Raw genomic sequence first — 14,588 nt, 5'->3', positions numbered from 1 at the left:
CTCATCTATTTAATCTTATCCTAAAAATATAGCTCAACTAATTAAATTTTAAATTTATTTTTTAAAAATTATTAGTTCGCATCTCACAAACTTTAAAGTTATTAAAAATTTGTATAATTATTAACTTCAAAATTTATAAAATTAATCAAGATATATAATCTAAACACCTATATTAATAAATAAATAAAATGTCTCATGACGCCATGAAACGGGGGTGAAAATATGTTGCTTTGGCTTTATATTAGTAAGGGGTGGGTTATTAATTAGCACAAGTAGGTTACTAATTAGTTATTACTAATTGGACCGATCGTAACCTCAACAATAAATTTAATAAAAAAATCTTGAAGTTTGAAATTGTTTGTGAAGGCAAATACCTTGCTTACGGTCGGGGCCAATGTTTCCAAACTGAACAATAGCATAAATCTAGTGAAAGATTGCACCTTGCAGTTGCGGATTCAATGATAAACCTTTTTTTTTTTTTCAATTAACATGAATATTTGGATCAATTTATATGTATTTTAACTAATTTTATAAGTCTAAAAATTAACAACCATATAAATCTATAATAACCCTAAAATTTATATAACTTAAATTAATAATCTTTAAAAATACAAACACAAGAACTAACCAGTTATACTATAACTCTTACAATTTCAATAATAAACTTCTTATAATGCTCTTTGGTGGCTAGAAAGAATTTCCATGCACCAAAGAGGAACTTCTACTGAAAAAAATACTTTGTTCCAATTGAATGTAGAAAAAAAAAAAAAAAAAAAAAAAAAGGAAGATGGAAATAGAAATATCTTCCACAATGAGAAAGATTACTTTTACAGCATAGTGGAAGCTAATACAAGTTACAAGTAATCTAGAGTGTTGTCGGATTGAGAGATTCCGATCATAAACAAAATTTACGAAATTGCTACTAATAATAAGAACCATATATCTAAATTAATGAAATATATCACCTCAAAAGAATCGAGCTTACAGTTTATAACAAAAAATAGAAGTTGAAGAAGATCACTCTTTCTTAAATGAAAGACTGTAGAATCTGTTTCGATCCCTTCAGCTGGACTCCCCTCCTTTTACTGCTAATTGCTGGCTGGGAGAGAGAAAGAGCTAGAGGTGCTCATTGATAAACTCATACCATCAAATCTATGGGCACCACCCTCGGGAGACTTCTTGCTTCCATTGTAGGGCGATGTTTGCATCACCCTGCATGCATCCACAATACCATTTTGACGTGAGAAACTCAACGTAGCACCAAAAGTAAAGAGAAAATAAGTATACTATTAGCTAAAATCAGTTCCTCAAGCACATGATTTCACATTTTGTGATCATGATATCCTCGATGACCATGTCTTTTCTATCAAATTTATCTTTTCTGCTAATATTGCCCCTTGGGGTTTGACGACCCTCGAGATTTTGAGTCCATCAAAAGAATTTTCTTTTTCCAATAGTTCTCTTATTAATAGGAGCCTTTAACAGCTGTTGGAAACTGAGTCAATAATAGTTTACTCGGTAAGTTTTGCTCTTCTGCTTTTAGGAGTTAATACATTGCAAATTCATGAAGAAAACATGTCTTGAGCATCAATGTATTGCAAACGAGTTGGAAGCCTATTTCAAGAATGTTTCTACTTTATTGCCATGAATTAAAGACACTGCAACATACCTTTCCTTGCGCTTCTCCAAAAACCGAGCCAACGATGCTTTACGAGCCTGAGGTACAGCCACTGCTAAGAGAATTGTGATTTCATCACAATAATATCAAATTATGATGAACATGTAATAATTGTAAGAAACGCAGATGTTAAAAGTAAAGCATTACACGAAGCAAAAAATGTCATACCTGCTGGAACTAGAGTGGCAGAAGTAGGTCCTACTGAGCTAGCTGGCTTGGTGGGCTCTATTTGTTTAACAGAAGGTGCTAAAGTTACTACTGGCTTAGCCATTGCTAAATCGTTGGTGCTACTAGAGGTCACAGAAATAGGGCTTGGCATGCCTGAGCATGGAGCTGTAGTGTTGATTTTGTTCCCAACAAAAATATCGCCTACAGGTGGTCCAGGAATCGGTGCTTGTGCCTGTGCTTGAGGCGTGGAGATTGGCTTATTCTGAGTCCCAGAAGAACCACCATTTCCAGCCAAAAGCATAATGGCCTGTGCCTGGATAGATAGTGAATCATAAATGAAATTAAAAATAATAAAGATGATAATAACAACATTCCACCTCCATTGAAACAAATGAACTTTCAAGGTTTAAAAGGCACTGAAGTGAATAGATACCTTCTCAGGAGAAACATCATCATAAACACTCACTGAACCAGCGTAGAATATGGTCAACTGAGCAGGTGCTCCAGAGGATTTAGCACCATCCCTACAAAACAGATTCAAGTTTAACTTGCCGATTCCAGCCATGTTTAGGGGATTATTGAATAAAACAGCAAGTTCAAACAAGAACTAGACTTTTAGATACCTAAGATCAGTGGTGCCAATTACGGAACTCGGGGTAGGAAGAGCAGAAGCAGGGGTTATGACTGGAAATCCTCCGAGAGGTTTTGAGACTACTGAATTAGTAGTAATCATGTTGTGTCCAGTGGGAGGAAAAAAGGACTGCAGAATGGGGGAGCTCATAGAAACGTTGATTGTTTGATTTTGTTGGCTGGAGATTGGGAACATCCTCATATCCTGTGGGCGATTAACAAAACAGGCATCGAAATGCTGTTTATCATAGGTTGTCATAGCATAATGGTTTCCAGCTTGTTTATCAAGAGCCATGTTTTTCTACAATTTGCAGAAGATATGGTTAAACAATTAGCACACAGACAAAATGAAAGCAAGGTTAAAACGTTCACCCACTTCATATTCATTTTACTCAACAATTTGCAAATAGTATCTCATGGCTAATTTTCAAGATTCTAGTCCAAGGCTGATCTTCATTTCCTTCACATGTGAAAAAAATTGCGGCACGCAGCTTAACTAAGCATTAGTACAAAGGATTGCAAAGTGGGAATCAACATGAAACCTGAATCAAGGGAGAGTATGATTTCTGGTTAGAATCAAAAGCATCAGCAGTTGAAATTGACATAAAGCCAGAGGATGATGATGCCATGTGATCATGAACAGCCTTTCTTGGTTTATCTTCCATGGAAGACTTGAACGACAAGAATTGAGGAATGGCAGAAACCTTGTTTGAAAAAGACCACTGCATCCCTGAACCTCTCATGGGCACTGCAACACCAAAGAAAATGGCAACGATGTCCTATTAGTTTTGTCCATGATTATCATCTCCATTTAAACTTAACATTTGATATGATAATAAATAAATAAATTTGTAAAGACCGTTCAATCTTTTAATTTATCTTGAGCACTTAAAACCAAGAATCAAATGAAAAATCCTCAACTACTGTTTGTTGAAGGAGAACAGGAGATTACAGTGCTCGCTCAACTAAGCAATTTAGCAAAATAGAATCTTGATATGGTCAATGAGAAATCATGCGTGGACAAAGTCGAAACACATTATCAAGACTTTTATACAGTACAGCTATGGAATGTGATTAAAAGAAAATCCTGCACTGGAAGTCAACACAGACATGCATATGCTAAAGGATAAACACATGAATAATGATCCATGTTTTAGCACCAATAATTAAGCATCTAATGGAAATTGTTTATGGTTACCTTCCCAAAAAGACTGAAAAGAACAACTGATGATCTCACAAGCTTGGATTCGTAGTAAAAAACAATAAAGCCTCCCCATGTTACATTTGTAATTATTTTAGTACAGAAGTTGGTTGCACCTGGGCAATCACTACTTATCAGAAAAGGCACATTTTTGAATTATAAAAATAAAAAAATATTATTTTTTTTTAATTCCTCCTCATAAGGGTTCAATCACATTCTATCTGTCATCCACTACCATTCAAGACATCCAAGCATTTAATTTCTCTTTTTTGAAGGCAGATTACCCTTTATTTTATTACATTTACAGCCCATGTTCATGTTACCAAGAAAAACTATCTTATTCTTCATTTTATTAATCCATCACAGCAAAGCTTCAAAAGTTATAAAAAAGAAAAAAAGGCCATGTTTCAACAACCAATTCTCCAACTACAAGCAATACAAAAACACCAATCTAGCCTGACCCACAAGCGAAAACATACCACCCATATGCACGTTAGCATTCACCATAAGTTAAAGGGAAAAAAAATATTACGTTAAAAAACAAAGCTTGACCACTTGTACCTTTATTAGTCCTAGGTTAAAAAAAAGAAAATATTGAACAGTTGTGAATGTTTAAGGCGCTTTATTGCATAGCATCCCATGGTCGCCTTTAAAGTGATTCCTATTATAGGCTTCAAATATTTGTACCATGTGCCCTAAACTTTCTTGTGCCGTTTAATTTTTATTTTTTTTCTTATTTTCCCCACGAGGTTTCTTCTTGAAGGAAGAAAAGCCATGTGCTTTAACCCTTGTTTGGCTCCTCGGGAATAATTAATAAGAGAAAGTAAGCAAAGCAAGCAGGAAAAAAAATGAAGTTAGTTCTGATTTCACCTTCACTTACAATTCTCCCAAAAAAAAACAAACAGAAACGCAAAACCCATCTCAACAGTCAACATATAAGCACACGCGAAGAATTAGATCAGTAGTGGAAAAATAACACACCTGCATATATTTTCTTTTTCTCAGTCGTTTCTAAGCAACCAAACAGGGTAAACTCAAGAAAAACAATATATTCAACAAAAAGAAAAGTTTATATAATAAATTTCCTGTGATTATTTAGAATCAAAGAATCAGAACATAATATACTGCCCGTTAGAATTGTAATGGAAAAAAAAACTGAAACAGATAGAAGAAGAAAGAACTCAATGAAAAGAAGCTAGAATACCAGAATCCTTAAGAGGAGTATCGGTAGCCTCTTCTTTGATAGTAACAGGATTGTTTTTCGAACCCAGACCCAGAAAATCTCTCTCCATCGCCAACTTATAGAGCTTTCCTCCGATCCAAACCAAATAATTATTTCTCTTAACTGTAAGCTAAAAAACAACCAAGAAAGAAAAATGATGCTTGCTTCTTTAAGTAGAGAAAGCAAGGAAGGGAGAAGGAGAAAGAGAAAGAGATGGGGACACAGCTTGGTTTTTTATGACAACTACGAGTGTAGGAATAAGAAGTTTTTGTTTTTTTATTTAGTTATAAAATTAGATTGGTGGCGCCCACGCGTCGGGTGGAATTAATTTTTTTTATCTAAAAATAATTCAAAAGATTATTTAAAAAAAAAAAGTAAAAGAAGTGATTATATTCTTTTAAAAAAGAAGATAAATTTGATAATAGTTAAATCTTAATTAATTTGATGATATGATAAAAAAATAAGGTAATAATAAAATAAAATTAATATATATTAGAAGCACTATATATGAAACAATTGTAAAGCTCAATCCCAATAAAATGATACTTTGAAGGATCAAATCCAAAAAAATTAAACAAAAAAATAAAAAATAACAATTAAAATTAAAATTTAAAATTAAAATAAGAAATAAATTTAAAGAACAATGAGAATTTTTAATTTAGAGTGAAATTAAAAATAATAAAAACATTAACAAAATAAAAAATGAGGTCCAAATGAATATATATAAACTTGAATTGAATGATGAAATTAAAATTTAAAAAAATTATAAAAGAATCAAGAAAAAAAAATAATAAATCTAAAGAATAAGGACAAAGTTGAAACATCAATATACGATTAAAAAAAATAAACATGTAGAATTTTTTAACGTATTTTTTATGTGAAAAAATTCCTAAATATAAATTGAAAAGCTATGTGTGCATATAATTAAATAAATCATGAAACATTGGGTAAAGAAATTTTAAAAAAATCATTAATGATATAAAAAAAATTAGAAGAATAAGAGATAAATATATTATCAAGATATTTAATATTGTAATACGGGTCATTTACCAAGTTTATGACAATGAATTTATTTTATTAAATCAATTTATAATAAAAATTGATACGCACATAAAACAATTTGAATAAAAAATATTATACAAGGCTACACATATTAAAAATATTATAAAAATTAAATATTTTGTATTTTTAAAAATAAATTTGATATATATAAAATATAAAAAAATACAGATGAATCATAACAATCTCTTATAAAAATTAAAACACATCCAATATAATATAAAAAATTAATATCTATTTAAAAATAATAAATAAATAAAATTATAAAATACAAACTTAAAAAGTTATTTTAAAAAAGACATGTTAAAAAAGGTTTACATTTAAAAAATCAAAACTTACATTTAAAAAAATTAATAAAGCAAGCCCAACCACCTAGTCCATGAATAAAAGGCTTGGTATATCTGGGCCCTTATTTTTTGTAAGTTAATGAGGCGGATACATGCCCAAATTTAGCTTGAAAAAAAATAGATGATGTGTCATTTACAATACCCTGATTTTGGCTATTATAATGACCAGAAAAACAAGGTGGCTAGTTTTTTTCCTTTTTAAGAATCCATCTTCAATCTAAAACATCTTAGAACACCATATGTATCTTGTTAAATCAATTTATAAACTCTAAAAAACACGCTCAAAAAAAAACATTACAAAAACTAAAAATCTTCTCGTTCGTGCTCGAAACTTTATTTTTTAGCATTTTCAATGTAAAAAAAAAAAAAGCCAAACATCTAATTTGAGCTCTTACCATCATATGAAACCATTGAAACAAAAATCTACCATTTTGGAAGTCGAAAATCTCATTCAACAATTCGATAACTTTTCTCTCGATGACAGAATTTAGTGATCCCCCTCCTGGCTCCTCTTAGCAAAAAACGAGATATCGTCCGAAAAAAATAAAGTAACTAGTCGTATATCGAAATTATTGGTTATCTGATAAAAATTACCGTAAGAAGAACCCGCTTAGTGTGAATAATAAAAAAAAATGGGTGCTCATATGCATTTTTCAAATAAATTTGAAATCCATCACTTATTTTACTTGTGTTTTTCACTTTCAGTCTTTTGACTTTCAATCAATCCTCTTTCAAAAAAAAAAAAATGCAATTGGTGACAATTTAGGCTAAAAGGCTTAGTTGTGAAAGAAAAATAAATAAAAATAAAATTAATTTTTTTTAAAAAAAAAATATTACTTCTAATATATATAAATAATGATTTGTGAGATGTATGAGCAATCATTTTTTAGCTATTCCTACATGGTTGATTTCAACCGAGGATGAACAGTCCATAATGGTTTAGTGTTTTACCAAAAGAAGTCTTACATTAGTCCCATGTTAAAGCTTACATCATTGCTCCACTTGCTTTATATATAGGATTCACTGTAAATACTTATTTTCACTTCCCAGTCCATGGCTTGAAAATATTAACGCTTATTATAGATTTGAGGCAATAGCTACTTTACAATATATATAAAATATATTAATCAAAAGTATTTTAAAATAATATTTATTTATTTATTATTTATTTTTAATATTAGTATATAAAAACTATAAAAAAAAACACTTAAAAATATTAATCACCTTAATATTTTTAAATGAAAAATACAGTTTAAACATTAAAAAACTGACTTTAGTCTCGCTATTATATGTTAACATGCACCATGCATGTTAAGTAACTCATAATCATCATCATCTATATCAAATGATTAGATTATCATCATAAATTTTATCGAATTCTTATAAACTATATTACAATTTAATTAATTTAATTAATATGATAATCATCTCAATATTTAAAATATTAATTTAACAACCAAAGACCATCTAAAATATGAATTTATCATCAAAATTAAAAATTATGACACAAGGTTTTTTTTTTTTTTTTTGTCTTGACATTTAATAAACTTTAAGTTAATCTTGAAAAGGTGATTATTATCAAATATAGTGGCATCGGTACTTGGATAATGGACGTGGGAGGAGGAGACGACCAGCAGATTTGGAGTTCGAGAGTTGAAGGTAGATCAGACCCATTCCTACAAAGTCACTACTATGACTCCACAGTTGAAGATCAATGTCCGTGATTTAATGCTCACCCCGTTATTTAATTGAGTTGTGGTGTTAAATGAAAAAGATTGAGACTGCACTGCAGTTACTAGAGATTGAAGAGGAACCAGGAAAGAAAAAGACCGACGGTTGAAATGAACAACACGATTAGCCGTTCAACCACAAAGCTACCAAAAGCATATTGAGATCAAGCCATTCCCGCCCTGTCGAGGGCGATTACCATTGACACCACACTATACTAAAAAAGAAAGGAGGAACACACTAACGTTCTAATAACACCTCTGCGTATGTTGTTTGGAGTTGACAACGTTTGCTTGTCTACCATGAATTATTTCGTATGTTTTTTCTTGAGCGCCCATCATACAAGTTGATCGCGTGTCAGACGTTCGTGGCACTATGCAAACAAAATATCCAATTTCCGCTTTGGTGAGAGTAATTAAAACCGACTTGGCATTTAATGTTATTTGGTAACTCTTCAGCATTCTAGTTTGATAGAACTAGCTTATGATACCATGCATTCATGCGTTGGTTTTTTTATATTTAAAAAGATAAAATTTGAAAAATTTTGGCATTTTTTTGTAAAATTATACCAAAAAATCTTGGTATTTGACATGAATATCTGACTTAGAGTAATATTTATTAATATTAATAATAAAATTTTAAACTTTCATATCCAAGTTTAAGTGAGATCTAGCTGTAACATCAGACCCAAAGAATATTGAATTGTACGGTCTGGCTATAGTCGGTTTCATAACATGTTGTGATAATTAAAAGAGATACAGTAATTAAAAAAAAAGAAAAAAATGAACAAAAAGGAAAAAAACTAATGAAGAAAAAGTAAAAAAAAATTAAATTAATTGCGTTAATCCTTGTAAACCAGGTTACCCCGTAAAACCTGAGATTATGATGTCATGAAAGTTTTGATAACTAAATAGGAAAAAACAATGATGGGTTTAACCCAGAATTAACCAGGGTTAACCCATCTAACCAAGTTAAACCGTCGTAAAGGCCCAGGATACGTGTTCATGAAAATCTTCGAATAATTAAAATAGAAAGAAAATTAACTTTTAATAAACAAACTAAATGAAAAAAATAACTCGATCAAAATCAGGTGTTAACCTATCAAAACCCGAGATTCTATCATGGAAAATATGCATACTAAATAAAAAAAAAAATTAACATTAACAAAATAAATCAAACAAAAAAAATTCATTAAAAAAAATTAAAAAGAAAAACAAAAGAGAAAAACAGTCATATAATGATAATACAATATAATAATAATTATAATGAAAAAACATGGGGAAGCTGCTAAAGCTAATTTTCAACGAACTCGATATTAAAAATTAAATTAACAAAGATAATTTAAAAATAACATGTGGGGGAAACACTGCAGCCAAACAAAATCATGTCAAGGTAAACACTGTTAGTAATTCCATAGTATGTTTTTTTTTTCTTTTTTTTGGAAAAAAAAAAAAAGGGCTTTTTTAACCAAAAAAGTTAAGTTTTCCACAGCTTAATATAAAAAAAATCGAATTCGCTGTAATAAAAGTATGATACACTAAATTAATTTTTTTCACATTTAACAAACTAAATTTAAAACAAAAAAAATTCATATAAAGAAAAAAAACACCAAAGAAAAAAGAAAAAAAAAAACCCATAGGCAAAAAAAAAAAAAAAAAGAGTTCAAGTGTTTCCACGCTGTGTGACAGCGACTTATTTATATGTAAAAAAAACAGAAGAAAAAAGCGAGGAAAAAAAAAACAAACTGCCTACAGTGAAAAAACCCAAGCGTTAAAAAAAAACAAAACCAAAAAAGGAAAAACTGCTACAGAAAAACAAAACCAAAACGAAAAAAAACTGCAACAAAACTGAAAAAAAAAATGAAAAAAAAACCAAACATGGGCGGAAACATGCAGTCCAAACTAAAAATCATGCAAGAGAAACACCTGTAAATAATCCAAAGTATTTATTTTTTTTGAAAAAAAGCTACAAAGTTAAGTTCTCAACCAGCTTAATATATGAAAAAAAAAAAACTGAAGATCCGATTTGTAATAAAAGTAATTGATAACTAAATTTAAAATTTTTTTTCACATAACAAACTAAATTAAACAAAAACAAATCATTAAAGAAAAAAAAACACAAAGAAAAAGGCAAAAAAAACCAATAGCAAAACAAAAAAAAAAAAACAAAAAAAGTCAAGTGTTTCATTGTTGCATAGCGATACATTTATGTAAAAAAACAGAAGAAACAAAAGCCGAAGGAAAAAAAAACAAAACATGCGTACAGTTGAAAACCGACGAGTTTAAAAAAAAAAACATGTAAAAAAAAAAAACAAAAAAAAGAAAGGAAAAACTGCTATAGAAAAACAAAAATAAAAAAAAAATAACTTGAAAAAAAACGAAAAACAAAACTGAACAAAAAATCTGTCACAAAAAAAAAATCTTTAAGCTACAGTTAATTTCCTACTCGTTTTAGTATATTATTTTAATTTATCAAACCATAGTTAACTAGTTTTATTTTAACCCATAGTTAAACCATAATTAACTTTAAGAACTCATCAGACGGTCAAAATCTAAATTTAGTTTTTTTTGTAATGATTTCATTTTAACTTTTCTTAAAAAAAAAAATCTACATTACAACTGCCCATTTTAAAATTCATAAATGACTCCCTCACCCAAGGTGTTTCAGAAGCCATTTCATAATAAACGACGGCTGTTTTTATAGATGATTTTTTTATTTAAAAATATATTAAATAATATATTAATTTTTTATTTTTATATGTGAATACATTTAAAAAATTCAAAATATATACTCCGTGGTTTATTTAAAATTTAAAACATATTTAATTTTACAGATGAAGAAATATATAAAAAAAAAAAGATGTTCATCTTCTCGAACATACTTCTATATGTTAGTCAATTGAAAATTCATAATCCTAATTCTAATTAATTGCGATATTTTATTTCCGCAAAGAATTAAAATCCACTTAAAATATCTTCAAAAAAGTCACGTCGAGTAAATAGAGTTTGTTTCCTTTTATATCAATCTGATTCTTTTGTTCCCTTTATTTTATATTTGTGTGTTATCCTTCCCAAGTGACACGGGAGATTCTCAAGGCACAATCAGAATGCACACGTGGCTGTTTTTGCAAAATTATGATTAGTGCTAAATTAGTCGTGTTTGTGGGTAAGTAGTTTAGGTGATAAAAATTCTTGTTGATTTCAGAAATTAAGAATTGAATTATAAGGGTATTAATAATTAATTTACTTAGTATGAACTAAATATTAACTAGCAAAAGTAGTATTGCGCTTATTTGAAGGTTATTTCCAAAAATCACCTTCATGAAAATAATTAGCCTTTTTTGAACAAATTTATTAACAAAAAAACAAACACACAAACAATATGCTAAAAAGGAAATATAAGATTCATGTTAATAATCTCATATATTATTATTTATGAATATTAGTCTACTGAAAGAAATAAAAAAGTTAATTTTCATTCATACATGTCACCTAAATAGTTCAGTTGTTTTAATTTCTATTAGCATAATTGCACAAATTAATTTTCAAGTGAGTGTTCGAAAAATGTAATTATATCTGTGTTTTTTTAAAAAAATTATTAAAATAATTTTTTATATATTTTGAATTTTTTTAATGTGTTGATCTAAAAAATAATTTTTTAAAATAAAAAAAATATATTATTTTGATGTATTTCAGCACAAAACATACTTTAAAAAATAAACAAACCACATTTCCAAATAAATATTTAATTTGATAATTGATTTTATGGATCATAACAAGACAAGAATGTAAGATTTTATTACCATTAAAACTTAGTGTTTTTTAGAGATCTTACAAAATATAACTACACGCAGGTACAAAACCAGTTGCGTTCTGTACTTGAGATCTTGACCCCAGCGGTTGAAAGGATTGTTCCCTTCCTCTGCATCCTGGGTTCAAACCTCACTGTGCACGCCTGTCACCCCCGCGGTGCCTTACATGCTCATTGAGTTTGCGGGATGTTCAGTGAGCTGTGAGATTAGTCGTGGTGCGCGCAAGCTGGCCCGGACACCCACACAAATAAATAAATAAAAAAAACCAAGCTACGTCTTTATATGCCACTTAATTTCCAATTAATTATAACATCAACTTGAGGAATATAATACATATAAAATAAACTCTTACTTCGCATCAATTCAATTTAATAAGCCATAAATAAGTGTTTTTATTAAGATTTTTGTTTTATCCATGCGCATGTCATATGTTTCCCAAACAATAGAAATATCATCGATCATATTGAGAACAAGTTGTTCTTTGACTATATATATCTTAAAATATACTCCACGCCACGACAAATACACTCTTATCAGTTACAGGATGTTTTTCTTTTCCCTAAAAATCTTAATAGAACACACTTTCTTTTTCATTTTCTGGCTATATATATTACCGACATAATAAAAATAATTACATTAAAGAACTCTAAAAGAGATGGGAAAGCACTGTAGCTTCCCCACGCCTTTTAATTATACTTAATATAATAATAATAATAATTATTATTATAATATAATGATTATTATTATTATTATAATTATATTATTATGATTATAATTTTTTTTTCTCTTCTGTAGCATTTTTTTTCGTTTTTTTTTCTTTTTTTTTTTTGCTTTCTTTTTTTTCTGTAGCCTTTTTTTTTGTTTTTTTTTTTCTGGAGCTTTTTGTTTTTCTCACTTTTGTTTCTTCTTCATTTTTTTTACATGTTTTTTTTTTCACCCAAAATTGACTTCCTTTTTTTTCTTTTTTTTAAGTTTTTTTTCAAAATTATCTTTACTAATTTTTTTAAATACTGAGCTGGTTGAAAATTTAAATATGTAGCTTTTTCTTTAAAACATTGTGGATTGCTATAATATTCTCATACATTGTTTTTTTCTTTCCTTTTTATGATTTATTTATTCTTTTCTTTTTTAAAATGATCTTTGTAGATTTTATTTTTTTTATATTAAGTTGGTTGAGAATTTAGCTTTGTAGTTTTTTTGTTTTTTAAAAAAAAACAATATGGATTGCTACAATATTTCCCCTGCATGGTTTTTGTTTTGCTGCAGTGTTTCCCCACATAATTTTTTAAAAATTATTTTTATCGAATTTATTTTTTCAATATTGAGCTGGCTGATAGTATAGCTTTAGCTTGCTCCACATGTTTTTTTTATTTCTTTTTTTTTTTCTAAAATTGTCATTTTTTACATATTTTCTTTCTTTTTTTTTTAGAATTATTTTTGTTGATTTTTTTTTCTATTGAGCTGGTTGAAATTTTAGTTTTTTTGGTTTTTCTTTAAAACACTGCAGCTTTCCCCGCGTGTTTTTTCTCTCGCTTTTGTTTCTTTTTTTTTTACATGTTTTTTTTTTTTTTTTTTACCCAAAATTGAATTTTTTTTAAAAAAAAATAGTCTTTATTAGCTTTTTTTTTTTTTTTTTATATTGAGCTGGTTGAAAACTTAGCTTTGTAGCTTTTTTTCAAAAAAAAAAAAAAAACACTATGAATTGCTACAGTGTTTTGCTTAAATAGTTTTTGTTTGTCTGCAGTGTTTCCTCACATGTTTTTTTTTTTTTAATTATCGTTGTCGAATTTATTTTTCAATATTGAGTTGGTTGAGAATTTAGCTTTAGCTTTAGCTTGCCCCATGTTTTTTTTTTTGTTTTTTAAAATTTTTCCCAAAATTGTCTTTCTTTATATATTTTTTTTCATAATTATTTTTGTTGATTTTATTTTTTTTACTATTGAGCTAATTGATAATTTAGTTTTTTTAATTTTTTTTCTTTTAAAACACTATATTACTGCAGTGTTTCTCTACATAGTTTTTTATTAAATAATTTTTTTTCCAGAATTATCTTTGTTGATTTTTTTTTTATATTAAGCTAATTGAGAATTTAGTTTTGTAGTTATTTAAAACACTGTAGATTACTACAGTGTTTTCCCACATGATTTTTCCTTGCTACAGTGTTTCTCCACATGTTTTTTTTGTCGATGTTTTTTTTCCAAATATGTTTTTGTCAAATTTATTTTTTTCATACTGAACCGGCTAACAAATTTAGCTTTTTTTTCCTTAAAAACATCGTTGATTGCTACAGTGTTTTTCCATATGCTTTTTTTTGTTATGTTTTTTTTTAAATGGTCTTTGTCGCTTTTATTGTTTTTGATATTGAGCTGGTTAAAAATTACAACTGTAGATTTTCTCATGAAAAACTTTAGGTTGTTATAGTGTTTCCATGGATGTTTTTTTTTCCTTTTGTTTTTTTTTATATTTGTCAAAATTATTTTTATTGATTTTTTTTTAATATTGAGCTGGTTGAGAATTATAGTTGTATATTCCTCATAAAACACTATAGATTGCTACAGTGTTTTCATAAAAATGATTTTAATATTTAGCTGGTTGAAAATTTAGCTTTAACTTTCCGCACATGTTTTTTTTTTCATTTTTTTATCATTTTTTTTTTTGCTTTTTTTTCTTCCAAAAATTGTCATCTTCTTTTTTTCATTTTTTAGAGTTTTTTTTTATAATTATTTTTATCGATTTTTTTTTAA

The 14,588-nt window shown here is 28.2% G+C and overlaps 1 protein-coding gene across 4 annotated transcripts; it reads right to left on the bottom strand.

Moving 5' to 3' along the window:
* Positions 1-790: 790 nt before the first annotated feature.
* On the bottom strand, positions 791-5,143 carry LOC118050950 (protein TIFY 6B). Of its 4 annotated transcripts, XM_035061429.2 has the most exons (8): positions 4,882-5,143; positions 3,675-3,793; positions 3,019-3,224; positions 2,470-2,777; positions 2,280-2,370; positions 1,847-2,159; positions 1,670-1,733; positions 791-1,212 (listed from the first exon to the last, which is right to left on the bottom strand). In XM_035061429.2, exons 2-8 carry the CDS (start codon positions 3,751-3,753, stop codon positions 1,089-1,091), a joined length of 1,185 nt encoding a protein of 394 aa, XP_034917320.1. In that variant the 5' UTR covers positions 3,754-3,793; positions 4,882-5,143; the 3' UTR covers positions 791-1,088. The 4 variants fall into 4 exon arrangements, with proteins under 4 accessions (XP_034917320.1, XP_034917318.1, XP_034917319.1 ...); XM_035061427.2 differs by lacking the exon at positions 3,675-3,793; XM_035061428.2 differs by lacking the exon at positions 3,675-3,793 and having other exon boundaries at positions 1,670-1,730.
* Positions 5,144-14,588: the final 9,445 nt, after the last annotated feature.

This window comes from Populus alba, chromosome 15, assembly GCF_005239225.2.
Source record: "Populus alba chromosome 15, ASM523922v2, whole genome shotgun sequence".
Lineage (NCBI taxonomy): Eukaryota > Viridiplantae > Streptophyta > Magnoliopsida > Malpighiales > Salicaceae > Populus > Populus alba.
This window is presented reverse-complemented; position numbering and strand designations above follow the sequence as displayed.

What these genes read in the sequence shown, in the direction of transcription:
- LOC118050950 (XM_035061427.2), bottom strand. Translation starts at nt 4,969, where the DNA reads ATGGAGAGAGATTTTCTGGGTCTGGGTTCGAAAAACAATCCTGTTACT. An exon ending in CATACTCTCCCTTGATTCAG is followed by an intron (nt 2,778 to 3,018) that starts GTTTCATGTTGA and finishes TGCAAATTGTAG; the next exon opens with AAAAACATGGCTCTTGATAA. An exon ending in TGCCACTCTAGTTCCAGCAG is followed by an intron (nt 1,734 to 1,846) that starts GTATGACATTTT and finishes CAATTCTCTTAG; the next exon opens with CAGTGGCTGTACCTCAGGCT.